Below are 27,221 nucleotides of genomic sequence, written 5' to 3'. Positions count from 1 at the left end.
GTCCCTCTGCTTTGGCTGTGTGCTTCCTGCTAGTCCTGCTGCCAGCTGGTGATGCCCACCCCACAGCACTCTTCTGTTCCTTCCTGAAAGAAAGGCCCACTTTAACAGTGGGGAAATCATTCCCAGAGAATACTGAAATTGAACAGAAAAAGGCAAATCTGACCCATGTTTGCCCATGAAGGCTCGTGCACACACTCACGCTCACAAGACGTGCAGGACCCCAGATATTTCCCGGCCCCGCCAGGCGTGGAGCCAGCCATGCATAACAAACAACACGACCCCGTGAATGGCCACGCAGCGAAGCCAAGCTGTTTGCCTGATCCATCCGTCATTGTTCAGCCGGCTTTTCCCACTTTGAACGAGGGTTTGTGGCATCAGGAAGTTAAAAGGAGTCAGGAGGGGGGAAAAGGGGGAGTGTTTCTTTTAAAAAGAGAGTGAGATTGGAGAGGAGGACACAGGCACTCCAAACCCTGTCTGTGCTTGGTATATTAGGCAGCCAGTGCTCTTGGCTGGGAGCCCAGACGAGGCTTTTGTAATCAAAACATGATCTTGTATGCTGTGCAACCAGTGCTGAGAAAGGCCGTCTGATGGCTCTCCTCTTTTAGCTCTGCTCTGGAATCCGCCGGGCTCCGCCGCCGATGTCCAACATGCACCGAGCTGTGAGTGCTGCCTGCGCGGGGCCTGGGAGGGGCGGGGGCGCTGGGGTCCCTCACCCCAAAAGGCCACGCAAGGATTTGCACTCGCTTCCTTCAGGGTGGCCTTTCGGCGGCTGTCGCTTTGTTTTCTTGCCTCGCCTGGCTGCCAGCAGGCACGGGGAGCAAACAAGCCGTACCGCACCGCGGGAGGGGTGCTGGGGGGAGCGCATTTTGGGTGCTGGGGTTTACATCCCTCGCCGGGGCAGGTTGTGGTGGCTGCCTCAGAATAAGGTGTCTCCCGGGAGGCAGATAACAAACAGAAATGCAGGCAGTGCTAGATGGTGCCTGTGCTGGTGAGGGCTTCAGCTGCAGCTGTCAAGGAAGAGGATATTTCTTAAAAAGAGCGGATACATTTGCTTACACAGAAGAGCGTTAGTACGGGCCGCTCCTGTCCCCTTTCCCTCCCCCCCTTCCCCGCCATTCACACTTTCCCAACCCCGCTGTCTCCGAGGTCTGGCTGTGGAAGCAGGCGATCGTAGAAGTGTATGGGAAAACACTGCACGCAGAGACAGTCTGGAGCGAGGTGTCCCTCCAGCCCCCAAGGAGCTGCGTAGCCAGTGTGTGTGCCACTTAGGAGAGGGGCTGTCACACAACGGGATGTCGTCATTTAACTGAAGCCTAAAGCCGATAGCTTTCAATTTTCTCCTTTTGTGACATTTTAATTTGCAATAGAATGAGGCCTCTCGTTCCGTGGCTGTGCCCTGCTCTCGCGGAGGCTTTGGGTTCAGCTGATTGCTGATTCAAAGCCATCGCACGTTTATTCTGCCAAAACCATTTATAACTCTGTCGCGGTGACATACGGGCACCTTGGCTCCCCGGAAGAGCTTTACTCTGGGGAGGGCACGGTGGAGCCACTTTCCATCCTGAGCATCAGCTCCAGCACGGGCTGGAGCAGCGGGTTCGTTCCAGAAAGGGAGGACAGGGCCCGGCCCCCTGTTATCGGCTGGCTCGGAGCGGCAGCTGACGAGCAAATGCTGACTGGGCTGAAGTGTACAATGGGTGAGCCCCTGGGAGCTGAGCGTGGGCTCCACACGCTGCCCGGCGCTTCGGCCGCGGGGCCCGGGTGTGCGGGTCAGCGACCCCTCCCGCCCACAGCTTCCCAGCATTCGCTGAAACAGGTTGTGCACGGAGAAACACCATAATGGCTTCGTTAATAAAGGGAAGGAGAAGTGCTGAACACCAGCAAACTTTCCTTCCAGTGACTTGTTTCCAGCTGGAAATGGAAAGACTCCCTCCCCCCCAATACCAGCCGTCTTGCAGTGTAGACAAAATGCTGACAAATGGGCAGAGGGAGGACAGCCTGACAGGCCTTTTCCATTTTTTGCCTTAAAAAGAGAAGAGCACGAATAAAACCTCTGCAGGAATTTTAAATTTTTTCTCAAGCCGGCAGCTCTGCCAGTTCTCCTTCAAAAGAATCTGAAGATGAAAGGGGTGTGTTTGAGGGCATGCACCACTTTGATCCCACCCTCAGCAGCCAACACCCCAGAGCTCAGTAAACAGTGAACCTGCCAATTTAGTGCTCCCAGAACAGCTTCTGTTCAGGTAAACACCGAATTTGGCTTTAATCAGCATTGCAAAATGCCCATGGAACTGTATCCACCCACAAAGGCAATCTGCTCACCTGTCGCATATCCGATGATGAATGGCAGTGGAAAAGCCATTTGTTTCCCACAGATCTTGACAAAATCCCATTGTCCAGCAGAAGAATGTGTGGAGGCAGTTTAAATGTTCTCGTTGTCCCACCGGGACACAGATGTGTGCCTGTGTCCCTGTGTCCTGGTGAAGCAGCCCTTGGCAGGGGCTGTAGGATCAGATACCCCTCACAAGGGATGCCTGTGGGGATGGGATGGTGCAGGAGCTGCGGTCTGTGTCATGAGCAGGTTCTGCTGCCTTTCCTTCACTGATGTCTGACAAGGTGCCTGAGAACACGTGAAGGTGAGGGTCATGTACTGCATGCAGATAAGCAGGGTGTTAACTCTGGAGCCCACTGACAGCCATCAAAGTGGGGCAGCAGCGCTTTGCTCAAACTACCTCATTGCTGAACAAAAATTGTAAGAAAAGGAAATGTGAATTCTGTCAGGAAAAGTCAGGGAGAAGTGATGGGAAAGACTCTTTCACTTCCCACCTTGTCCAGACAGAAGGAGCAGGCTTCATCCTGTTGGTAAAATGACTGAGAAGAGCTTTGCTCCTTGTGTTTCTAGGATGCTGCTGTGGATGATGCTGTGTTAAGGAAGAAAGAGCAGAAAGATGTTGAACTTGATAAGAAAATCTTGGCTTTGCGGAAAAAAAATGAAGCACTGATACGAAGGTACCAGGTGAGTCTGCAAGTCTTTACCTTCCCCAGCTCTGATCTGGGGTCCTCAACTCACAGTGTAGATTGTCAGCACAGTCAGAATGACTGTGTTACTTAGATAGCGTGTTTGTATTGGAAACACTCAGAGAAGGTGGGTAGAGCTCTGCCTTTAGCTTAGGCTTTACCTTAGCCTTTAACTACAATTCTTGAGTTGCTTCAGAGAACAGACACTGACACTTGTCTCACTGCTGCAGCATCTCCTTACCCACTGCCACCTTCCTCTGTCTGCATCCCATAACTGGGACACAAGTTGGTCCACTCCCTCTTAGAGGTGGAGGTGGGTCCATTTAGCAGAATTAAACAGGAAAATGAACAACATCCAGGTACAGGCTTGTGATAAGGGCTATCTGTGTTTCAGGAAATAGAAGAGGACAAAAAGCGAGCGGAACAGGAGGGAATGGCTGTTACCTCCAGGAGGCCCAAGCAGGATGGACTCACTATTACCATCACCAAAGCTCACAATGTAAGTGATGCCTCTCCTTCACCACGGGCCAGCTCTCACTCCAGTCCTGCTCCTGCAAAATGGCATTTCTGAGAGAGACCACCCACAACAAAGTTCTTTGAGCACAGGAAATACATCCTAAGCCCTGAAAAGTGTGTGTGAGTTCTGCAGAGATGTGTGATCAAAGTGATTTTAGGTGCTGCACATATGTTTCCAGCCATGCCCAGGCACCTCTACCCATGCACAAAGAGATAACTGGCAGATGACTGGGTGTGTGAACAGGCACACTTGGCCCTTGACAGGTCCCAGGTGTCAGCATCACTGCAAATATGTAGGCAGAGTATATCAGGTGTGTGTGTGTGTCACTGGAGGCATCAGGAGTGCCTCTGAGAATGCCATGGAAAACTTATGGTCTCCTTAGGCTTTGGGAGTGAGCAAAGCAAGTGGCCCTGGGCCAGAGACTGTGAGTCCCAGGTTTCCTTCCTAATTGGATCAAATCTGATAAGCTCTGTCCACCCATCCTGGCAGCATGGGGCTTGGGAAGCCAGTCCTGCCTTAACCCCTTGGTGAACTTCTCTGCCAGAGCTCATGCAGAGCCTGCTGAGCCAGCCCACCCTGCTTTCAGCATTCAGGGTTGTTGGATCCAGGCCAGTGCATTGCTCTCCTCCCACCCTGGCCACGGCCCTCACCTCTCTCGGGGTGCTGCTGCACACATTTTTCTCTCATACAGGACCTGAAAGATGCAATTACCCAGACTGAACACTATGGACAAGATAGCCCAGGCCTCTCGATGGTGAGCACCACCCTCAGCCATCCACTTGGCTTCCAAGGCCACCTTCAGCAGGACTTGGGCTTTCCCAAGCTAACTCAGTGTGCTGCAGAAAGAGATGAGGATGGCATTTCTTTCCCATAACTCTGGCATTTTAGTCTGAAATGTCAGATTTGTAAGTGCAAAGGATTTTTCAGCCCTGCTGTCTTTGTGGGTTTTGCTGCTGAGCAGACAACAAGCCCCTTGTTCCCCAGGAATGTCACAGCAGTGTGCCGGGCACAGAGAACTTCCTGGGGGCAAGGGCTGTTCTGTAGCTGCCTTCCCGCTTGTGTGCACGTGTGTTTGGGGAAGGGAATCACATCCCTGAGTCAAGGCTCTGGGTTTGCTAATGGAAGTGGTTCATTTTCCAGGACAAAAGGGTGGTGAGTGAGAAAAGGGGAAACCCCTGTCCTACAAGCCCTGGGTTTGGCATTGCCAGTGAGGAAGAGGAGGAGGAGGAGGAAGCAGATCATATGTTCACATTCAGGATGGGGAAGAGGGTGCAGCTGGCTGTTACCATGGACAACAAAGCAAAGGTGAGTAGGGAAGAGGATTGCTCTCACACTGCAGCCTCTTGCCTTACAAAGGAGCTTCTGTTCTGCCTCTCACTTGAGCTTTCTGTCCAGCGTGTCACATCCAAAGGGAGCAGTTCCTTGCTGCTTGTTTCCTCTCATTTCACAGTTATTCAGCACAACCTCAGAGCTACCACATGCTTCCCTCTCTATATTTGATTCCCAGGAATCAGCCCTCAGGCCTTGCTAGCCCCCTCAGCAACACCCTCCACCCAGCCAGGTGGAACCAGTTCCCTTTCTAAGGGATCAGTCAACTTATTGCCCTCCTGGGCCAGTCTGGTGGTAAACTGTATTGCTGTGCCTGGAAAGAGGGGCTTGCTTGGTGACACTGGTGTGACTGAATGAGGCACCACCATCCTTCCTGTGACCACTGCAAGGTCCCAGCACCAGAGATCCTCGGCTGTGCAGGAAACCACTCACATCCAATCATCAATAACCTAAATCATAGTCAAGCGAGATGCCCCAAAGGAAAGCCAGCTGGAAAGTTTCACAAAATGGACGTAAGTCCAGGAGTTTCCTTTGTTCCCCTGTTCTTTTTCCTGGCATGCCCCGGATGAGTATTTTTAACACTGCCTCTGCAATCTGGGGCATGCCTCAGGCATGAGATGGGCACAGCTCACCTTACAGTGACTCTGTATGGGGAGTGGTGTAGTTCTGACTAAGCTAAAGAGCTGGTGCCAGAGTCCCAGATCTCTGTCAGGCAGGGAATGACCCAGGACAAGCCCTGTGGAGAGGAGGAGTTGGCTCTGCCAGGCGCTGTGGCTGTAGACCTGCTCTCTGTCCCTCTTGGCTCTGCATGGGTGCTCTCCTCATATGACATCTCTCACTCTGGGAGCTGGGGCACCAAGGACCAGGATTTCCCAATGTGGGACAAGCAGGCTGAGAGATCACCCAGACTGTAAAATAGGAAACAAGGAAAGAAGACACATGTCAGCAGACACATTGAGCAGAATGTGCCTTCAGGCGAGGCAGCTTAGCCAGAAGCAAAATGGGGAGGAAGGGAGGGAAGAAGGGAGGGAAGGAGTGGTAAAGGGAGGGAGAGCAAAGGGTGTTACACAGAAAATCTGGTGGTCTCCCAGCCTGGATGTGTCTAGCTGCTACATCTATGTTAAATAGCTGCTTCCTGTATTTCCTTTGAGTCTTCCTTGCCATCTGCTCAATAAATGCAGGGTTAAAGACTTTGTCAGCACACCAGCCTTCACACCATGCCTTTTAACATCCAGTAGCCCAGGGATGGTGTCACCTCCCTGTAATCCAGTGATGTTCTCTGAGGCTTCTGTTGAGCTCGAGGTGTTTGGGCACATGGTTCTTTGTGTTGGGTCTCATGAGAGACTTTCTCAGACAGCAAGTGATGAAGTCACCTTCAAATATCCTCCCAGTGCCAGACCTCCCTGGCAAGAGGTATCTGTGACCCTGTTACATGTCTAAAGGATGAGCCATCAACACCTAAACACTGAAGAGCTCTAGGGAACAGCTGTTGACTTAAGATGAATAAATGCTTGATGTACAACTTGTGGATTAATAGCTTGCTGTTGCCTTCTAAACCATCTCTGGGCTTACTTTCTTAATAAAAAAATTATGTTAAGTAGAATGCCAAACACCTCACACAAGTGCTCTGAGTAGGGCAGAGCCAGGCCAGTCTCCAGTTCAGGCTCTCACCTCAGCAGTACAGCCTAGAATTACTGAACCCAAAAGCAGAGCTAGAAATCCCCAAGGGAATATGTAACAAGGTTCCCACCATGTCTGTTTATCTGGGGCTGACAGGACAGGCAGAGCCAGACCACTCCTCTCCCCTGCATCAGGCTGACTCAAGAACTATCTCTGCTGAAACAGCAAAATCACACAAATGTGAAAGATGAATAAACAAGAGACTGAGGTTCTGCTGCTGGAAATACTCCAGTGTCTCCTAAAACATTTATCATGTGCTAGGAAGCCTGATGACTGAGAAGCTGTAAAAAAGGTCATGCTGATGGAGGCTTGTGAACAGGAAGGCTCTCTCCTCGCTAACATCTGCGCTCCTGGCAGAGCTGAGGGAAAATGAGGTTAATGTGAGGCTTCTTGGTATCACATGTCATGGCAAAGGCCCTGATTGCATGTCTTCCCTACAAAACAGAGGTCTGGGTGTGCTTTTTGTTTTTAAAAACAATTTTGTAGCAACAAAGTTCCCAAGTTTCACTAAAGTTTCCTTGGAGATTTTGAGTACCTTTTAAATCAAGGCTTCAGTAAATGTGAAAGATCAGGGTGGAAAACAGAGTAAAATGCACTATCCTTTAGAGAGGGAAGCTGCTGAGGTTCCTTCATCCCTGGTGAAGTTGAGCAGACTTCATATGGATGAAGAGAAAAGAAAAAGATCAGAGATAACGATGGATATGACTTATTAAGTCTCTCATTTCCTTGTAAGGCAAAAATAAAAAGGCACATGACTGGCCTGAAAGATGATACTTTTAAATGAGAAAAAGAATGAGTATCTTTTTGTACAAAAGATGTGCTCATTTTGTGGAATTGATGGCTGAGGGCACTGGCAGGACATCAGCCAGCAACAAAGATCATTAACAAAATAAGAAACAGATGTAAATCCATGTAGTGAAATCATGACACTAATACAGACAGCTGTAAATAATATCTGAGAAGGGTAAACTGCCCTTGCTCAAGGAGCTTATATATCAGGTTTCTTAAGTATTCCACTGCTGAATAAATAATTCCAGAAATACAAACACACAATGACTATGAATCGATGAATTATCAAATGCTAATCTAATACATTTCAGGGGAGTAACTGCTATGTGGACAAGGTTGAAGAGAATGAACCCCACTGTTCTCCTTCTCCTCCACCTTCTAGGCTTATGCTCTAAGGTAGCCTCACATTTTATTGGGACATGTTGTATGGGGAGGGGACAACCTCACATTTGTTTCTAAGACACAGACACTAGCTTAAAATAAAACCGTCCTTCAGTGTTCATGCTACAGATTATCTAAGCAGGGTAAATCCCACCATGCTGGTGTTGTGCTCAGGTAAACACACCTCTGTAATATCACAGATCCCTTGCAGTGGGGTGGCAGCTTTATGAGCCAAGGGGTCTGACTGTTCTGCTCCTTTTCTGTTCTGCCAGGCTAAAATCCTTTGCAGTTTGGGATGGCCACTCTCCTAGGAGGGCTGATGTGGGTGTCCTTAACTGAGCCTGTGCCTTCCAGGGCAAGAGGATCGTCAGCGAGAAGCGTGCCGAGAGCTTCCCTGGCCCGGGCCGAGTGCCGGAGCTGAGCGAGGAGGAGATGGACCATTTGGTGGCTTTCCGACGGGGAAGGAGGATGCAGATTGCCATCACCATGGACAACAAGGAGAAGGTAAGTACAGTGCTAGTGACTGGGCCTGGAACCTATCCATGGCATCCACTTCTGCTGGCATGAGGAGAGCCTAGCCACAGGATGTTGGGAGACACTCTATGTTAATAGGGCGGCTTATCTCCTTATCTCTGCCTTCCATCCCTGTGAAAGAAGAAAGTCACAATCTTTTCCCTCCCCTGTGATCCTAGCTAAAGCTAGAAGCCTCCTAAACACACTGAGTTCATCAACAGATGCTGCTTTGGAAGGATTGATGAAAGCACTGCTAGATATGGGGCATGAATCTCACCTTGTCTCTTACCAGCTTTTCTTTGAAGCTACACCGCAGACTGGAACAGGAGCAGTGTCCTCCTGACTCACTGCACCACTTAAACGTTAACAGAGCTGGGCTATATCTGCCTCTGAACCACATCCTGCTGTGCCTGGCCATCACCTGCTGAGTGAACTGGCTGAACTTTGTTAATCTTTGAAACATATTTCAAATACTTCTTTACAAATACCTTTCTCTTTACACACACAGAGGCATGTGCTATTTTCCTCTTTGGAAGCTTTCACAGATAAGAAAGAATGCCTGCAGCAAACAGGGTCAGAGACTGTGTAGGAAAACACACTTGGTGTAGCTACCAACCACCCAGGAATGCTGGGAGACATCTGCAGCCCCTCTCTGGAATAGTGCCAACCATTTGCTGCTACTACCCACACTCATCTTCAGCTTCTCCTCCTCCCCAGGGCTTACCTAGGCTCCAGGAGTTCAGGTGCTCTTTTCTTGTGGCTGCCAAGCTGTGTTTTGAATGCCATAAAGCTCAAATGAGCTGCCTGCTTGAGCCACTGGTAACCCCAGAAGTCCCCATGACAGACATCATCACCAGCATTCCTGGATGTAATGGGATTGACCTGACTGTGCTGTTTCTGCCCTTAAGCTTGTCAAATGTACTTCTGTAATGTGCCAGGCAAGTGTCTTCTGCTCTCTGCTGGACCTGTTCAAACACTTGTCTCTGAGGTCATCAAGGTTGGGGCTGTACTAGGATAGAGCAACAGGAGGAGTGCCTGGATGTTGGCTTTAGATCCTGTGGTCTCTTAAGTGTATGGACTGCCCTGGAAGGTCATCTCTTATCTGGTTTTATTATGGAATATGAAATTTGAGGCTTAGCATCCATGTATGTGGTTTTGGCAATGCCTTGCTCATACTGGCCTCAAAGCATCTAGATTCAGAGCATATGAGGGTGGGCCTAAGGCTGCACTGGCTAAAGCCATAGAACCATGGAAGCTTGGAATCCCAGACTTGTTCAGCCTTGTTCCCTGACAGCTCCATGTGCTGTTCCTGCATCAGGGGAAGTAGTGAATAGATCATTCCCAGCACTTCCCAAAGCACAAATGATTTTATCGACCTGTTTCACATCTTCCCTCAGCTATCTCACGTAACTTAAGAGATTGTCCCTATTTAGACTTGTCTGCTGAGGACTGTTCTTTATTTCTGATCATTCTCATTGTCCCCATTTGTGCTTTTGTTATTTTTACCATATTCTTTCAGTACAAGCAGACCAGAACTGCACATGGTATTCCAGCTGTGAGCTCTCCAGGATGTACTCAGTGACATAACAATGTTCTGGTTTGTTCTCTATTCTTCTCCCAGCAAGTTTGCATTTTCTTTGCTTTTTTTTTTTCCTAAATAATTGAGCTAACATTTTTAGAGAACTAGTCACAGTAACACCAAAATTTCATTCCCGACTGTTAATCATAGCTCAGGACTCATTACTGTGTGTGTGTATACAAGAAGGGACATTTTTCTCTGTGTGAGTTATTTTCTATTACTGATATTGAATTTCAGCTGTAATTTTATGATGCAGGCATTCAATGTCAAGAGATCTTTCGCAGCTCTTTCCGGGCAAATTACATTCTTTGCCCTGGATGATTTAATGTCATCAGCAAACTGTCATCCCTCTCTTCAGCTCCTTTTCCAGACCATTTATGAGCATGTTGAGCAGCACATGTTCCAGTGGCACACTCCTGCTAATCTTCTGCCATGGAAATCACCATTTTCTTGCCACTTTTTCTTTTCTCTCCTTTAATCAGTTGTTAAAAGAGAAACTTCATTTTCATCCCCAAATAATCAGCTGCTGGGGAGCCTGGTGGGGTGTCAGTGACTGGGTAGCTATGTGATTGGACCTGAGCTGGGACCCCTGATTCAAGAATTAACTTTCAGTCCCTCATTAACCCCAGCATGGTTCATCCTTTGGGCCTTTTTACCTTGTGCCCCAGCTGGTTCCCTGCTCTTTTGGGGTTCCCACAAAGGCCTAGGAGAAAGAGTCACATCCATCACTCCCCCTCCAGTAGCCTGGCCCCTGTCAAATTTGCTTCCTCCTCTGTGCATGTGTCATATTTATCCAATAAAGTATTTGATGGGCATCCTCATTACCACACATTTTCTCTATTTTTATTCTTGATGAAATTCAATAAAGAAAAAAAGACCAAACTAACAAAACAAAACAAAACAAAAAAATCTCCAAAGAGGAAACCTGCTCCCATTCTTGCTGCCCGTGGTGCTTCTGGCTAACCCCACGCTGTCAGTCCCAGACTGCAGCAGAGCTGAGATAGGAGCTACCAAAGGAAATGCAAGGGAAAAAAGATGCTTTCATGATCTCCTTTTCTGAGACAGCTCCAGTGCCATAAGCAGAAAGACTCTTTCACTCTCTGTTAGTCCACAGGGCTGAAGGGACCAAATTATCCTGTCTCCTTGCAGAGTCCATCGCTCTACTGCTGCAGCTTCATGACCTCCAGTGCTGCTGCTGGCTTGGAAGTGCCACATCTGGGACCCATCTCTGCCTGGCTGCCCCTAAACCTGCCTCAGGGCTCTCCTGCATGTAGGGCTGGAGACAATCCTTCATTTTTAGCCCTAAAAAGCCACTTTGGCGGTGTTTCAGACTCATTAGTACATTAGAGCTGGGAGCCAGCAGCCCAGGACCAGTGGAGCACAATGGTTAATTAACAGGTTACAAATCATCTTTTAAATGGGCAGTTGATAGAGCTTCAGGGCTTTTAAATTGTCCTTTTATTAACAGAGTTTCCCAGGATGGTGTATAAGAAATGACTGTAATCAAGAGACACAAAAACTGCTTTCAGGGACTAACACAGAGAAGTCCGACTTGGTGCTTGCAGAGGAGAGGAACCAAATCTGTGGCAGGAGAAACACTTGCTTTTACATTGCAGATGGGAGGGAAAAATAGGCAGAGAGGGTGGCTGAAAAGTCTTTAGCTCCCTTCAGGCAGCACAATTAAGGAGGCAGATTTTTCAAAAGAGTTATAAAAAAATCCTCTCATGTACTAGTTTCAAAAAATCCTGCCCAGTGGGGAATCTGAGCACTAGAAAAATGGCTTTAAGCTTCTACAAAAATCTCCTCATTTCTTCAAGAAGAAATGCCAGTTGTGGTGCTGACATGTGCCTGGAGAGGTGGGTACCAACGGGTTTGTTTAACTCATCTGATTGTCCTTATTTTTAAAAAAAGAAGGCGTTGAACTAGCCTAGAGATATGGAAGCCTGTCAAAGCTTCTGGAGAACTGTTAGTACCAACCAGTACTTGGCTGGATAATGGCATCAGTACTGTCACCACTGCACAGTGACATTAGCTGGGAATATGTGTGCCAGGGAGTCAGAAAGACCCAATGGCAAAAGGCATTTGGGATCCCAGGGCTGGTTTGGAGCAGGCTCTGCCCCACCTTGGGCCCCACCCTGGGCCACTCTGGACTGAAAAACTGAGAAATCTTGGCAGGAACCTCAGGATAAACAATCATAATCTTCCTTGACTGCTTCAGGCTTTTGTGTCCTCCTCCTGCTCTGCAGGAACAGTTACACTAGGAATGATAATGTCCATGTCATTTTTCTTAATTTTGGGGGCAGAGAGGAGAAGAAAAAGAAAAACATGTTTTGCTCCCTCTTGGCCTGGGTGTGTGGTAACAGGAGGAGCAGTTCTGGGACAGCAGGACAACAGGAATTCTGCTCCTCAGCCAGTGCAAGAGCCAAGCTGACTGTTCTCTGCACAGCTCAGACCCGCTGTCCTGGTACAAAAGAACTACATTTTTGTGGTCTTCTCCATTTTCCACAGTGCCCTCTGAGAAGCAAAAATAGAAGCAGACTGAGGCAAAAGGCAGCTGACTTGCAGTGAGGGTGTAAAAGGATGAAGGGTTGTGCAGTGTCTCTGTGACCCAGGTTTGTGGTGGGCACTGATGAGCGACCATTCCAAATGGGACAGCCACTGGGATGTAGGGCCCTGGAGAGCAAAGTTTCCAGATTTCTGCTGTTTGATCTCTCAGTAAATGCTCAGTTTGGGACTTCAGAGAGCCATTCAATCTCTCACTACAGGGTTCTTCAAACAGGGCTGCCAGAGCAGGTGATTTTGAGTCCAGAGGGAGCATTTTTGGTTATAAAAGTTTTCACAGCAACATTTTGAAATAAATCCCCAGTGTCATCTTTCACCATATCCCCTTTTGCAACAGGCAGGATGTGGTGAGGGGCAGCTTCTCTGAGCGCAGACCCATCTGCATTTTTCCCAAATCTTTGCAGAGAAATCCCAGGACAATATAGCTAAAATTTTCCTTGTTATTTCCAAGTATCTGTTTGAACAAACCTCCATCTGTACTGGAGCTACAAGTGAGACCAGTGAAGCTGTCATGCACCAAGTGCAGTGACAGTCCATGAACTGTATGGCCACACTTCCCACCTGCCTCAGACTTAGCATGTGTGGGCAATCCCCCAAAAATGTGTCCCCAGCTCATTCCCTGCATGATTCCATGGGATACATGAGAACAAGCTGCAGCAGCATTTGTTGCCTTAGGAGATTGGGCAGAGCTGCAGGTATCAAGACTGATATCCCAAGTTTTCCCTGTAAAACTAAAGCTGTGTCTGGTGAATGCATGGAATAAAAGTCCTGTTTCCAGCCTGGGCTGGACCTCACCACGCTGCTGCTTTCTGGAAGGGCTGAGCTGGCAGTTTGTGCTGCCACGTTCCTCTTTGTGTTTCAGTTCTGCTTGGCACTGCAAAATGGCAGCAGGACAAGCTCAGCCCCCCACAGCCCCAGCCCTGTAGCTGTCCAAAGAGGCAGAAAGCCTTTCCTAAAAGATCTTTATGCTCTGCAGACTGTTTTGTTAAGACCCACTGCAATCTCACCCTGGCCTCTGACATGGCTCTATCTCAATTATTCATCATGTGTGGGGACAGAGAACCCCTGGCTTGGCCTGTGTTTGGTGCCTGTAGCTCACTAAGAAACAGAGGCTGATTGTCACCTCCTGCCAGGCTGGGGAATATCAGCACCACAGTAGAGCTTGCCAGTCTGGTGGCAGCATGGGTAAACCCCATGGGAGCAGGGATGGACTGTGGTAGAAGGATGCCATGTTTGCCAGAGACTGAAATCACTCCTAGTTTGACCATGCTGGGTTGTAGCTGCACCAGATAGCTCCTGTTTGTAGCTATCCAGATCTTGTACAATGGAATTCTAAAATGGCCCAAATCTGTAAAAGTACCTGAAACTTGGTCTGCCTTGGAAAGAAACAGGGCCATGCAGGACACCACTCTGCTTCCAGCCTGGGAGAAGGAACGACCTCTGGGAATGCTTTTCTCATGCACCCCTTGCTTTCTGACTTTTTTTTTCTACATCAGTTTGATTTGGGGCCCCAGAAAAAATCCTTCCTCTTTTGCTGATCTTTTCTGAGAAGTTCTTACATGTCCTGGTCAGCATAGGTTCAGGTGCTGATTCCCCGGCAAGGAATCCTTGCTTAATCCTGAAGTAATTCCTGTGTCTGTTCTCTTGCAGGGAGAAGAGCGGAGAACAGCAGAGAAGAGGAGAACAGAGAGTGACAGAGGCCCAGAAAGTGAGCACAGCCGGAAGGTGAGTGGAACCCAGGTCCCTTTGTGGGGACCTTTGTCTTGGAAGAGGAAACCAGTAGAATGTGCCTTCCCACCATAATCCTAAAGGAAGGTGACCTTTGAGGTCTCTTGAGACCCAAACCATCCTGTAATTGTGTGAAGCAGCCTTGTGCTCTGATGTGGCTCCTGCTGTTCATCACTCTCATCATACAAAACTTTGCTAAGCAGCTGACACACCTGGAGCAAGCAGCACTGGAAAGGTGACAAGGACCTGCCTCCACACCTTGTCATGGCTGCTCAAGCCCTTCAGACAGCCATAGGGATGTTAGGAAGGGTAACATGCTCACCTCTGTGGCAGCACAGTTTTGGCTGTTTCCTCTCTCAAAACCATTTCCTTGTGGATTGAAAAGCTCAGGCTGTATTAGCTACAGCTCCTCACTTCAGCAGGAGCTGAGTAGGATGGAGGTAAATTAAAGCACAGGCCTTCCCACTGACTGTTTAATGCAAAGCCTGGAGACATGCTGGCTCCCTCGAGCCTGCAGATGCTTTAATTAATGGAGCACAAATAGAATAACCCCACCTCAGTGTGATTCATTAGGAGGACACAGATGGGCTCTTAGACACTAAATCCAGCTGAGCCCCCCAGAGCAGGAAGGGGGAGCACAATAGCCTGTGGTCCAGCTAACCACAGCTACGCTGTAATTGAGGTGAGGGACTGACTCCTCCTGCTGCATGGGCCCCCAGCCATTTCTGCCTCTCCCCAAAAGGGAGCACAGGCATCAGCCTCAGTCCTTCCCTTGCTTTTGGCTTTATGGATGCATCAGGGTCCATCCTGGCAGGACCCCCTCATCTCTCCCTCCTTGGGGACACGGTGTCAGGTCCCCAGCTCCTGCCAGCTGAGGAATGCAGGAGCAATTGGTGCCACCCCAGCTCCGGCCCACGCAGGTGAGTCACCTTGGTAACAGGGCTTTCAGTCCCTTCTTCCTGCTGCTTCTCTCACCCGCAGTGCAGGGCTGAGGAGTTAATTCCTCTTTGGGGAAGGTGTGAAGGTGGCTGGCATGGAAGGACACGTGTATGAGGTGATGAATTATCTGCTGGTAATTAGCACCCCAGGACTCAGCTCAGCACTAAGCTATTCCCTACACACTGTTGCTTGACAACACACCACAGCCTGTCAGCTCCTGCTTCCACCTCATCCATTAACCTGACAGCTGGGCTACTTCCCCCCCACATGCTCCATCAGCTCTGAATTGTCTTTCCATTAAGCTTTAAATTTTTGAGCAGTGTCAGCCCTTAACCAGTCTGTCATGAGGAGTGATAAACCAGGAGCCTGACAGCAGTGAAGGTAAAGAGCCCCTTTGCTCTGAGAATGCTGCTCTTGAGCACAGGGTTGGCTGCAGCTCTGTGACTGTGGGCTCCCATGGATGCCTGGTGGTCACACAAGGCTGGCTTCCTTCCCTGCCTTCTCACTTTAAAGGACTTCACAGGCATAACTTCAATTTATGTATCCCAAAGGCTTCAGGTTGGGGGTCTCATTATTCAGACCCTGTTGAGAGATATTGTAAGCACTCCAGGAACTGACTCTATGCCATAAGTAAACCTTAGCAAAGGTTCCTGCCTCAGTTTCCCTTCTGTAGAGCCAAAAAGCCCCAGTGTATTTGGGCTTTGGGTAAAGCACAGTCCTGGTGTGTACACAGCACTTCAGAGAAAGGAGCTGACCTTGTCCAAAGTTGTTTTCAAATATTCCTGAGTATTTGTGATGGTGACAGTACAAAGCACCCTGAATGCAGCTGTTTCAGACAGTTTTATTAACCAGAAGCTCTTTTCCCTCCCCTAGGATGGTGGGAAGCAAGTCCAGAAGAGCCCTGGAGACCCGAGTTTCCCCATGAGTGGCCGGGAGCGCTCGGAGTACATGCGCTGGAAGAGGGAGCGAGAGCAGATTGACCTGGAGCGCCTGGCACGTCACAAGAATGCCAAGGGCGAGTGGCGACGGGCTTGGGATGTGGAGAAGTCGGAGCACATGTAGGTCCTTCCCTGTCCCAGGGTGCTTTGCCTGCACCAGGCCTAAAGCTGGAGGTGGGATCTTGTGCAGATACTTATGAATCCCATGCTGTCATGTGCCTGACCAAATCCACACTGCTGCTTCTTCCTCCCCAGAGCATGCCCATAAGTGGGATCTGGTATCAGAGTGATTCTCATGTTTTCTTCCTAATATGAGCTCTCCTGAGAGGGGATACCATGTGCTGACAAAGATTGCCTGCCTTTGGTCCAACCAGGATATGGACTGTAGGAGGGAGGGGAGCATGAACCAAGGTTCAGTCTGCATCTGGAGGATGCTTCCATTTCCACACAAACAAATCCAATGGCAGGAGTGTACAGGTGCTCTTCCAGAAACCTGGGTGGACAAACTTGCATTGCTAGTCCATAGGTTCTCTAACTGCCCCCACTCCTTTGTCCTTTTTGTCCTTTTTAAGCACAGGAGAGCCCAGCATGCCTAAATCCTCCCCACTCTGCAAACTGAGCCTGTTCAGGCATTGCAGGGCAAGGGGGTCACTTCAAAAGGCCACCTGTGTCATACAGGGACAATGCTGAGCACAGCAATGTGGGACAGCTGGGAATGGGGCCGGACACGTCCCTGCCTTAATCACTGTCCCTCTGACTGTGCTGGTTCAGCTGGGTCACACCAGCTAGAGAGCTTTGGAGGATGACTTGGCTCCTGTAGCAGGAAAAGCTTCTGGTAGGGTGCGGAGTTAGATTGTTACAAAGGTTTGGTGATAGAACAGTTTGCACAGGACAGGTAGGTGGGACAGTCCTTTGGTTGAGGAATGGAATCAAACACATCAATTTTCAGTCGCTGAGACCCCAATAATTAGGGGTGAATTGACTGAAGTGGGAGCTGAGTGTTGATGTCAAGACAGCCCTGAGCCCTACTGTTTTTCCAAAAATCCATTTTTAAGAGAAAAGCCATAATATAAAACAAGCAGGGCTAGAAGCCAACCAAATGGTCTGATTTGAGACGACAAATCCTGAAGCTACTTCAGATTGTATTTGGAAGCTTGGGAAGCTGCATTTGAGTGTAGTACAGCTACATCTATACATCTACAGAGTGGAGTACACCCTACATCTATAGGAGGTTCATAACATTCAATATATACATATGGGTACTGATGAAAGGTTTTAGAGGTTCTTCTTTGGGGTAGAACTACCTCACAGCCTCAGTTAGCACATGCTGCTTCAGCTGCTGCTGAGAAACCTGCACAGGTTTGCCTGGGGACAAGTGCAGAAGGCCAAAGGCCGGAGCTTGCATCGTGCCAAGGGCTCCTGCCCACACTTTGCACACTGGAGGAGGATGGTCAGGTCTGACAATGCCTGTTTTTAACCTGCAGGTTTGAAGAGGACTTTGTTAAAGATGGGGAGCCAGCCTTGGATAATCCCAGCAGTAAGAAAGGTTGGCAAGGGACACCTAGACTCTGTCCTGATGCTAGTGAACGCTGATCGTGCGCATCCCAGTGCCACAGCAGCTGTCATGGCTGTCAGCTGTGAAGCTCTGCTTTCCTGGGCAAACACCTCTGAGCTGGGGGCTCAGCCCTCCCTGCTGGGCAGAGGGCTTGGGGGATGGGATTTGAGCAGCTGCGTGCTAGAGCTTTGGACCTTCCCAGGGAGAGCAGTGGCTTCTGGAAGCTGGTACAACACAGTGTGGAGGCACAGCCCCGCCTCCTTTCCCACACACTCCTTTAAGAGGCAGTCCTATTCCAGAGCACATCATCTCTGATCCCTATGGCACATGCTGGCTTCTTTACAAGCATAAGTCCATCCTGATTCCTGTTTCTCAGGAGATGGACTGGCAAAACAAAGCTTTCCCTCATGACACCATATTTGAACATCAGGTTTTTTCTGCCTGTCCATTACAGACCCTCACTCACTTTAGTTCTTCCTTTGTTGTGTCCTTGCAGGGGGAAGGAATGCAAGGAAATTCCAGCACAGGTCCTTTCCTGCGGATGGGAGAGGTGAGTAAACCACAGAATTGTGTTATGTCACCCCACTAAATGCCAGCACCTCTGATATCCCTCAGGGAGAATGTTCTCTCCAGACACTTGCAGATTTGGAGAGCCTTTTGGAACATACCACATGGCTGCTCTCATAGCTGTGTGCAGGGGAGAAGTTTTCCAAGAACAGCACAAGTAAGACTGTATCCAAGGAATAAGATTTAAAGTTAGAATTGGAATTTGGAATTTAAAAAAAAAACACAAAAGAAACACCCTAAAATCTTTATTGTCTTCATTACTTTAGAAAATATATGTGCATTATGCACACAGCTTCAAAGGCTTCCCACCTCAGAGGTCCTGTCCAAGATTACAAGGGTGTTGGCCTGTTCAGTGGTCCATCAGCTGCTTCTGCCTGCTTTTGCATGGCATTCTAACTTGTTTTCTAGGTGGAGGACATCATGGAGTCAATGTGAGCGACCCTGGGCCGAAGGCAGTGCCTGCTGTGAGCAGCCGAGCCAAGGGGAAGGACAGACTGACAGGCAGAGCCAGAAGGTGAGGAGCTGGCAGCACTGCCATGGTGTGCACATCCACACCTCACTCCCTGCCTAGTTATGAAGAGGCAACCTGTGCTAGGGCCTCATCACACTCACATGGAAGCATATGCCACCTAACACTTCCCTGTGTCAGTGGGAAGCCATTGGCCCTTGTCCTGTCACTGCAGGCCCTTGTAAATAGTCTCTCTGACTTCCAAGCTACTTCAAAGTAATTTTAGCCTTCAATATCTGCCTCTGTGATTGCTGTCGTGGAGACCTGGGACACTTGGCCACTGTCAGGCAAGCAGGCCCAGACTCTGGCAGGCATCAGCACAAGCAAACTCTGTCTTCTTAGTCTGACTCAACTGTCTGTTCTGTCAATTGAAGTTCATATGTTCATTACAACTAGAATTACAACAACCAGTTCATTAAGATTTAGTGATCTCAAATGAGTGTCTCTGGGTAGGCGTGGACAAGAGGCTCAGACAAGGAATACATGGCCCTGGAAGAAATCCCTGTCTGGGTGTCAGGCAAGGGACACTGGCTTTTTAAGAACTTCAAGGCCTAAATTCTGATTACTTTTTCTTGACAGATGGGATGCAAAAGAAGGCGAGGACATGTCTCTTGTGAAGGATGACCTTGATGGCCAGGTGAGTTCCTAAGTTGCAGGCTGGCAGCTGAGATTTGCAAACACATGCACTATCAGGAATATTGGATAATTTCAGCAGTGAGAAAGGTTGGCAAGGGACCAAGGAATCTCTATTCTATTCCAGAGCTGGAATAGAGCTGGTTTTGGGTAACTGTACTCACCACTAACACTCCTCACATGGCCTGGTTACTTCTTACCCTGACCCTCTGTCAGCACAACCACCTCACCTATTCTGGTCCCTGAACACTTCTCCACCTACATCCTTTTACATCCTTTTTTCTCAGGTTTTCAGAACCATCACAGACTAGAAATACGATATACTGGTATTTTAATAAGCTAAACTTAATATGTCCTTTGTTTCTCAGAGGAGCCTTGGTATGGACAGGCAGAAGAGCAGAGGTGACGAGGGGGTGGAAGAGAACTGCACAGCTGAGCTGGAGGAAAAGGGGAAGCAGCCAAGCCTCCAGGATCACGGGGCCTCCTCCTCCCAGCGGCTGCGAAGTGGGAAGGTCCAGCCTGCCCAGAATGGCCAGAAGGAGGAGCAGAGGGGAGTGAGGGGCTGCAGCACAGAGGTGTCTGTGGCCAGCGCTGGAGATTCAGAGCCAGGGCCCACGCCAAGCAAGGAAAATGCTGGGGAAGATGCCAATGGGAAGCCTGGCACTGCTGACGTCTCCCAGGAGAAGGAGAGCACTGACAGCACTGCTTCACAGAGCAGCCTACAGAACACTCTGCAAGGCACCAGGCCTGGCAGCGAGGAGACCTTGTCACTGCCCGTGGGAGCGAATGTAGATGGAGCTGGGTTGGAGAAGCAGCCAGCTTCGGAACAGGAGTCCTCTGAGAACTCTTCCAACAGCCACGGAGGAAAGCTCGACACTGCAGCAGGAGACAGGCTGGATGCAGACCAAGGACAGCTGGTGAGAAAAGGAGGGGAAGAAGTGACCCAAACCACTGTTCTTGAGGGACAGGCACTTGCACTGAAAGGAAGTGAAGATGCTGAAGGCACTGAACACCACGAGCCTTTGCCCCCAGGGAAAGCCAGCTCTGACAAGGCTGTTGTGCCTGAGCAGGACATGGCAAAATCCCAGTCTGGGGAAGGGGACCAGCCTGAGGACTGCAAGGACAAGGACAGTGGGGACACTCACAACTAGCAGATTGCCCCAGCTTGCCTGAGACATAAGGTGAGTCATCACATTAATGCTCTCAGCCATAGTACAGAGCCACAACTCCATTTTCTGAGGTACAAAGGCATCACACCAGATAACTGTTTAGAAATGTTCATTAGCAGTGCTATGGATCTCTAAGGTAATTAAATCTATGGATCACAAAGGCCTGTCCTGCAGTGGGTGGGGAAGGAATGCAAAGTCAGACAAAAATTTAGACAGAAAACTGAGCTGCTGAAGTTTGTTGATGACACACATTAGTTAAGGCACATACTGATCTATTCCTGGGAAACTATGACCTTAGAAAGGATGGGAGGAATAACCTCAGTGGGATGAATTTATTTCTGTCTCTGGGGTGATCACAACTTGAGGTCAGTGTGGTCCTTCCCCAAAACACTTGCAAAGCCACAGGGGTCCACCTCATGGGCAGAGCTCGAGAGAAGGTTGACTGTATGTGGGATTCTCTTCCAGTAGAAGATCTGTGAGTGCTACACTTTGAATTACACATGGTAACACTGATGTGCAGGGCAGTGTATAAATACACAGGGTGAGATGATTCCTGGTGTAAAGGCCCACGAACCAAACAGAAGGGAGGGAGAGCAGAGCCAGTTATGGAGCAATGCTCCAGGTTTCACACAAACAAATAATTTTTCTTCCATAAAGGCAAATGCAAAGCCAGGAGAAGGAACAATGGATGACAAGCACAAAGTTAAGGTAGAAATTAGGAGGAAGGGGAAAGGAGAGAGGGTAGGGGCTCTTTGCAAGGTGTGCTTTTTCCAGGCAATGTCCCACAGAGCAGAACATCACACTAAACAGAGATGAGTATTCCCAGAACACAGTTCAGCTTGCCTAACATGGGAGTGGCTCTCAGGATACTCGTGCCTCTCTCCTGCACAGAGGCAGCAGCTCTGTTCCATAAGTAGGCACGGGAGGCAATGAGCTGCTCAGAGCCAGGCAGGCAGATCCCCCCACCAAGTGCCTTTCCCGGATTCCAGAAGCTTTTCTGCAGACCCTACACAGCAATGTGTCCCCTGGTGTTGCTCAGTATTCCCCCCAGAGGTACAAATGAGCTTAGGGATGAAGTGGCTAAGCTGCTAACAAAGACTCTCCCTATAATCCAATCCATATAAAAGGCAGGGAGAAGTGCAAGCGTCATAGTGACTTCAAAAAGACAAAACATCAGGAACCAGCAGGAGCTGGTTCTATGTTTGAACTAAAATTCCTTCAAGTGAGGGAAATTAATTCCAACAGCATTTAGGAGTATGTTATGAAACACCTGGATGGACATAGTGGGAGATTACTGTCCAGCCACGCCTCTCCAATCTCCCAAAATTCCCACCAAATTAGAGGATGGAGGAATTAATGACTGCTTTGCATACTCAGGATAACTTTAATTAGACACCAACTAAGAGGAAATGATAAATTAGAGTAGTCCATTTTCATCTCAGTGATGGAGATTCCCATGTTTTGGTAATAGGGCCCTGAGTCCACTTCAGAGCTCAGCAGGTATGTGTAACAGCTGGAAACATCTGTACTCAGTGATAACGATGTGCTGGCCCCTTGCCCGGCTCGTGGGGCCCGTGTCCTACTCACATTAAATGCAGATCTCATATCCCTTCCTGCACAAGTGCAGCCCTGTGCAGCCACCACGTGGGTTTCACAGCTCCCCCTCCCAATGTCTATTTATGGCACTAAAAATCTCCACCACCTTCAAATCAGTGGGAGATGCTGTGCAGAGAGTGTGGTGGGGCTTTCATCCTTCGCTTCAAATAACAAGGAATAAATATTTACTCGAAGTGCAGGACTGGAATCCCTGGAGAATGTCCAACAAGTCCCAGAGAAGTAAACGATACACAAAAACCACAGAAGCTTTTCCCTGAATTCTCTTGAGAAAATTAATCTTAACATCTTTAGAGAAAATGCAGCTGGGGGTAGATTTCCAGAGCAGCTCCAGGAATCTGACCTTGCAGCACTGGCTGACGTAAACAGGAGTGGGGCAGGCAGGGCCTGAGTGCTGCAGGACGGAGGAGGTCAGCAGAGGTCGGCTCTGATGCAAACCAGCGCCCAAGGTTGGTGCAGGAAACAGCACAAGCAGAAACCAGCACTTCCCAAAACAGCTGTGGAGCTGCTGAAGGACAACCAGCTTCCTTGAGGTTCAGGAGACAGGAAGGTACCATCTGCTGGTATGTTTGGGGAGTTGGCCTAGGATTGGCAGGGTCAAGGGCTTGCCTTGAATAGCATTGGCTTCCCTGGTCCTTCCTGCAGCCCACACCACCCTCTGGAGCCCATCCTCATGCCATGGGCATTTTAAATTCCCAGAGCACCTCTGAGTACCACCTAAGTGGAGAGCTCGGTCTTTATGCAGTCAGGGAGTGGGACTTGACATAGTTGTCTCCATATCTCTAGAGTCATGGCACAACATGGGAGGAGAGTGTTAACGTTGGAAAACACAGGGATTCTGTGAGAATGGTGCAAGAGACTAGGGACACACAGGGAAGGCCCCAGAGCTGTTGAGGGAATGTTGTTTAGTCCAGGAAAATGAAGGCAGAAAGCAGTGGAACTGTGATCTCTGTAGATATGTGGGTAGTGAACATCAGCAAAGGGGAAGAAACATCCAAGCCAGAACACAATGCTGGGGCAGGGACCAATGTATTGGAGAAGCCCAGGAATAAATACGGGAAAATTAGGACAAGGTGGCTTCCAGAGCACTTGGAAGCTCACCGTGGCTGAATCCTGAGGGCCACTTACTGCAGCTTAACATGTCTAAACATAACTCAGGGCTCTGATGGGCGAGCTGCTGCCATTCCAAACACCAGGAATGGAGCTGCTCTCATATCCCACAGTTGTTCCTGCTATCCCAGACCTTCATTGGTTATGTTCAGCTGCAGCTTCAGGGAGTTCTGCACATCCCTCCATCACATGGGGCCTGACCAGTAGGTCCCACAAGGACCTGCTGTTGGCTTGGCTGTGAAGGCCATCCCAGTGACATCGCCCAGCCAGCCAGGCTGGGAGGTGTGAGACAGACAGCAGTGATCTGTGACAATTCTTTCCTGTGACACTGACACACAGAGGGAATTCTGCCACCACACAATTCCCACTCTGGTGGCAGAGCCCAGGCAGCACAAGGTGGCATTGCCGCCCTGAGCCCCAGCTCACAGCCAGCCCACAGCTGCTCCATCTCCCACTGGCCCTGGAGTTATGTATGGGAAAGAGGATACAGTGGGAAATGTGAGAAAGGCTAATCACTCTGGCTAATTACCATGAGAAGTAATGACTTTAAAGCCCACCAGTGTCTTGGCTGTAAAGACTCACTCATGCATGGGAAGAAGGTGTCTGTATTGAAAGGATAGTACTGCAAAGCGGGAAAGGGAATTGTCTCCCAGCACTGAAACACAGTCAGAGCCTTCTGAAAGCATCAGTGATCAAATAGATCCACAATAGAAGAACTCGTGCTGGAGTCAGCTCAGACTCATAAACCACATTACTTTACAATATCTGGACCACCAAGTGTGACTGACAGTCTGCTTCTGGCCCTTCCCAGTGTCATTAAATCCCAGTGTGCTGCCACAGCACTGAGCAGCCCTGGGCAGCAGGACACAGCCAGCCCTCACTGCTGCACACAGACAGGAGAAGGAATTAAGTCTCCAGCAACAATCTCATCTCAGCTGTACACAGCATCAGTTGTGTCAGCACCTCGGGTCTGATTTCAGTGCAGTTCCTTATTAAATACATGTGGCTGTGTCTTTAGATGATTCCTTGAGAAGTTTCTTTTTTATGCAAGCCAAGTTTCCTGTGACCTCTCCTGCCTTTGGAGGATTTAATCTCTTCTTTTTTATATCCCTCTCCCCAACCTTTCTTGAGAGCTTTGGGTGCTGAAATCTGCATCAGCAAAAGGCAGATCTATGGATTTAAACATGGATGCAGGAAAATGCCAGCTCAGCAATTATGAGCAGCACCCAAGCATCTGGCAACTAGAAAAGAATAAAAATTCTGTCTTTCCCAGTTAAATTCAGCATGTCTGGGTCTAGGACCAGCTCTAGGACAGCAGGCTCCACTCACAGGATAGTTTTTCATTAGGAAAAGCTGATTCAGCCTCTGCCCTTGGGGTTCACAAGTGCTGCACACCCAGGCCAGGTTCACCAGGAAGGATCACAAAGCCCTACCTGAAATCAGCCTAATCAGCCTCTTCTCTTGGTGCTCCAGGTGCTGAACCAGCACACACAAGAACACATCAGGATTGCTGTTCCTGAGATATAAGGAAAGAGTAAAGTTGATGTATCCCAGAGGAGGACTGAGAGTGTTTAATCCAAACTGGTACAGTCAGCTCGTCCCCTGGGCTGCAGAGCCTCCACTGCTCCTGTTCTGATTTGGCAGCAGGTATCTGGGTTATGCCCCAGTGGTGCCTCCCAAGCAGCCCCAGCCGTGCAGGAAGGGCAGGGTGGAATCAGCAGACATTTTAATTTACAGCTCAGCAGTCCCCTGGAGACTGATAATCCTGCGGCTGTCTCTGCTCTTGTTTCACAGGATAACGTGCTGGAGGCAGTGGAGAAGAGGAGCACAAGCTTGTCCTCACTCTTTTACCTTCTATGAAATCAGCTTCAGCCCCTGTGCAGTGCCCTTCAGCACCATTCACAACGTGGGGTCCCCATCAGCACCCACTCACAGTTCTGGCATCCCCCTTCCCTATCTGTGTGTCAAAGGCCAGGGAAGGGTGCACACACTCCCACCCTACAGAGAAAACATCATCACTTATCTGTTTGTTTGGCATATATTGCAGCTGCGTGGCAAGCCAAGGAAATGTCTACTGGATGCACTTTATTTTATTTAATGACTAATTCTTTTTAAACTTATGGCTTGGGTTTCTGGGCAACACACGCTGTTTTTTCCCCAAAGGCTGGAGGCACGTGCCAGGGGCTGTGCCAGCAACTGGAACAGCAGGAAGAGGTGACTGGCAAAGCAGAGGAGTGAGGTGTTAGGGTGTAGTTCAGTAGGTGGGTGAAGAAGTTGTGTTCAGAGCTCTTGTACTAGAGGTTTGCACGTGGTTGAAGTGTTGGCAGAGGTGTATGGTAGTGGCAGGGGCTGCAGGGCATGAGCAGGCTGGATGGATGGATGGATGGATGGATGGATGGATGGATGGATGGAGCGCTTCTGACAAGCACAGATCAAGCCAGCACCTCCTCCTTGAAGAGCCTCCAGCTGTCCTCCCCTTTCAGAGGCTGAGGAGCACATCAGGACAGTGCTTTGTGCCAAGGAAGGTGCCTGCTTGGGTGACCAGGTGTGTGCATAACCCAGCAAACTCCGTGCCCCCTTCCTAAGCATAACTGGGCATCCCTGCAGCACGGCAAGGAGGGGGACAGCACAATAATCTTCCTCCCCCACCACACTGCCCAAAGCAGTTGGCAGCAGGACCCAGGCCAAACTGGAGCTGGAGGTCCAAGACTTTGTATTAAACATTTTCACCTTCCTGGTTGTGCCTTCCATAGCCTTGTGTTTCATTAAGAGAGCAGGAATCCTCTCTAAGCTGCTCTGTAGACCTTCTGACCTGGCCTTAAAGATACCTTTAAAATGGAGGATCTGGAGGAGCTTTACAAGCACAAACATGCAGGAATTCTAGCTGCTTGGCTTTCCAGTTACAGCAAGCTAGGACCCAGCTGGAATACAGCTATCAGTTAAGGAGAAGGCACAAGGAATAACACAACATAATTTGTGACTTCTGAATGACAGGGCAGAGTGGGCATGACCCTCACTTCAAGGATGCTCTAAAATCTGATGCCAGAGTAAGCATCCCTGGGACAGGTATATGTGGAGACTGCCTGGAATATCCTGCAGGATGTTGGCTGACCAGGCTGGCAGACTGCCCTGGAGATCAGGTTGGCACATGTGGACTGAAATACTCTATGCTGCTTTAATAAACTAATATTTGCACAGACAAGCATTTGTTTTCCCATGTGACTCAGACCTGTGACACCTATCATGAAGCACAAGCCTGGGAATTTCCTCTATGTGCCAAATTCAGGAGACTTTACTGGCATCACACCAGGTATTATCAAGAAACAGAGCATGCAGCTTTTGTGTTTTATCAGTAGAAACATCTCCACCCCACCAAAGCCCAGACTGGGTTTATTTGGACTTATCCAACAGATAAAACAGATAAATAGAAGATTGTAAAACTGCTCCAGGTCCTGGAGCTTCTCCATCACTGTTAAAGGCTGATTTTCCTTATCTGACTGGCTCAAAAACCTGCTTGCAATTGTTTAGTTTTTTAATTCGTTATTATTTTGTACATCAGGTCTCTGACCTGGCTCTTAGTCCAGTCAGACTGAGTCATTACCAGCATTTCCCAGGAGCCAGCTTGCCTCATGGCCCATGGAACACACAGGCTCAGCTCAAGAGCTGTTGTGCCCCAGGAACAGTTGGACACATGGCCAGGCAGGAATTTTACATTGCCCTGGTCCAGGACTGTGTTGAAGAGATAAAAAAACCTTACTGCCCTAGACTCCATTCTGCAAGGAAAAACCATCACTGGTCCTCCATTCCCTCCTTTTTTTCCTTTCTTCCAAGTGACTTTGCAGGTAATGATGCCCAGGAAGAACTGAGTCTGATCCAGGCTCTGGGAATGGGACTGGACAGCTTGTGCCTGTTCTAAGTGTATTTTTTCCTGCTCATTAACACTTTGCTCAATGCACTTTGTTTGGTGCCTGGGTTGTGATTTTTCAGACAACTGTGGCTTAGCTGTTTCTTCTTTATGGTGAGAGAAAAAACTGAAAAGTTGACAAATCTGATGTAGAGGGATTATTTATATGAAATAAAAGTTGGAATGAGGAAAAA

The 27,221-nt window shown here is 49.0% G+C and overlaps 1 protein-coding gene across 2 annotated transcripts; it reads left to right on the top strand.

Annotated features, from left to right (window-relative positions):
- The first annotated feature begins 438 nt into the window (after positions 1–438).
- Positions 439–27,221, top strand: CCDC9B (coiled-coil domain containing 9B). Of its 2 annotated transcripts, XM_059475165.1 has the most exons (14): positions 439–659; positions 2,897–3,010; positions 3,407–3,511; positions 4,221–4,283; positions 4,670–4,834; positions 8,063–8,212; positions 14,013–14,087; positions 15,903–16,087; positions 17,452–17,513; positions 18,019–18,072; positions 18,498–18,603; positions 19,177–19,234; positions 19,599–20,411; positions 24,918–27,221. In XM_059475165.1, the coding sequence occupies exons 1-13, from the start codon at positions 639–641 to the stop codon at positions 20,379–20,381; spliced, it is 1,941 nt and encodes a 646-aa protein (XP_059331148.1). In that variant the 5' UTR covers positions 439–638; the 3' UTR covers positions 20,382–20,411; positions 24,918–27,221. The 2 variants fall into 2 exon arrangements, with proteins under 2 accessions (XP_059331148.1, XP_059331149.1); XM_059475166.1 differs by lacking the exon at positions 4,221–4,283.

This window comes from Ammospiza nelsoni, chromosome 6, assembly GCF_027579445.1.
Source record: "Ammospiza nelsoni isolate bAmmNel1 chromosome 6, bAmmNel1.pri, whole genome shotgun sequence".
NCBI classification, from domain to species: domain Eukaryota; kingdom Metazoa; phylum Chordata; class Aves; order Passeriformes; family Passerellidae; genus Ammospiza; species Ammospiza nelsoni.
This window is presented reverse-complemented; position numbering and strand designations above follow the sequence as displayed.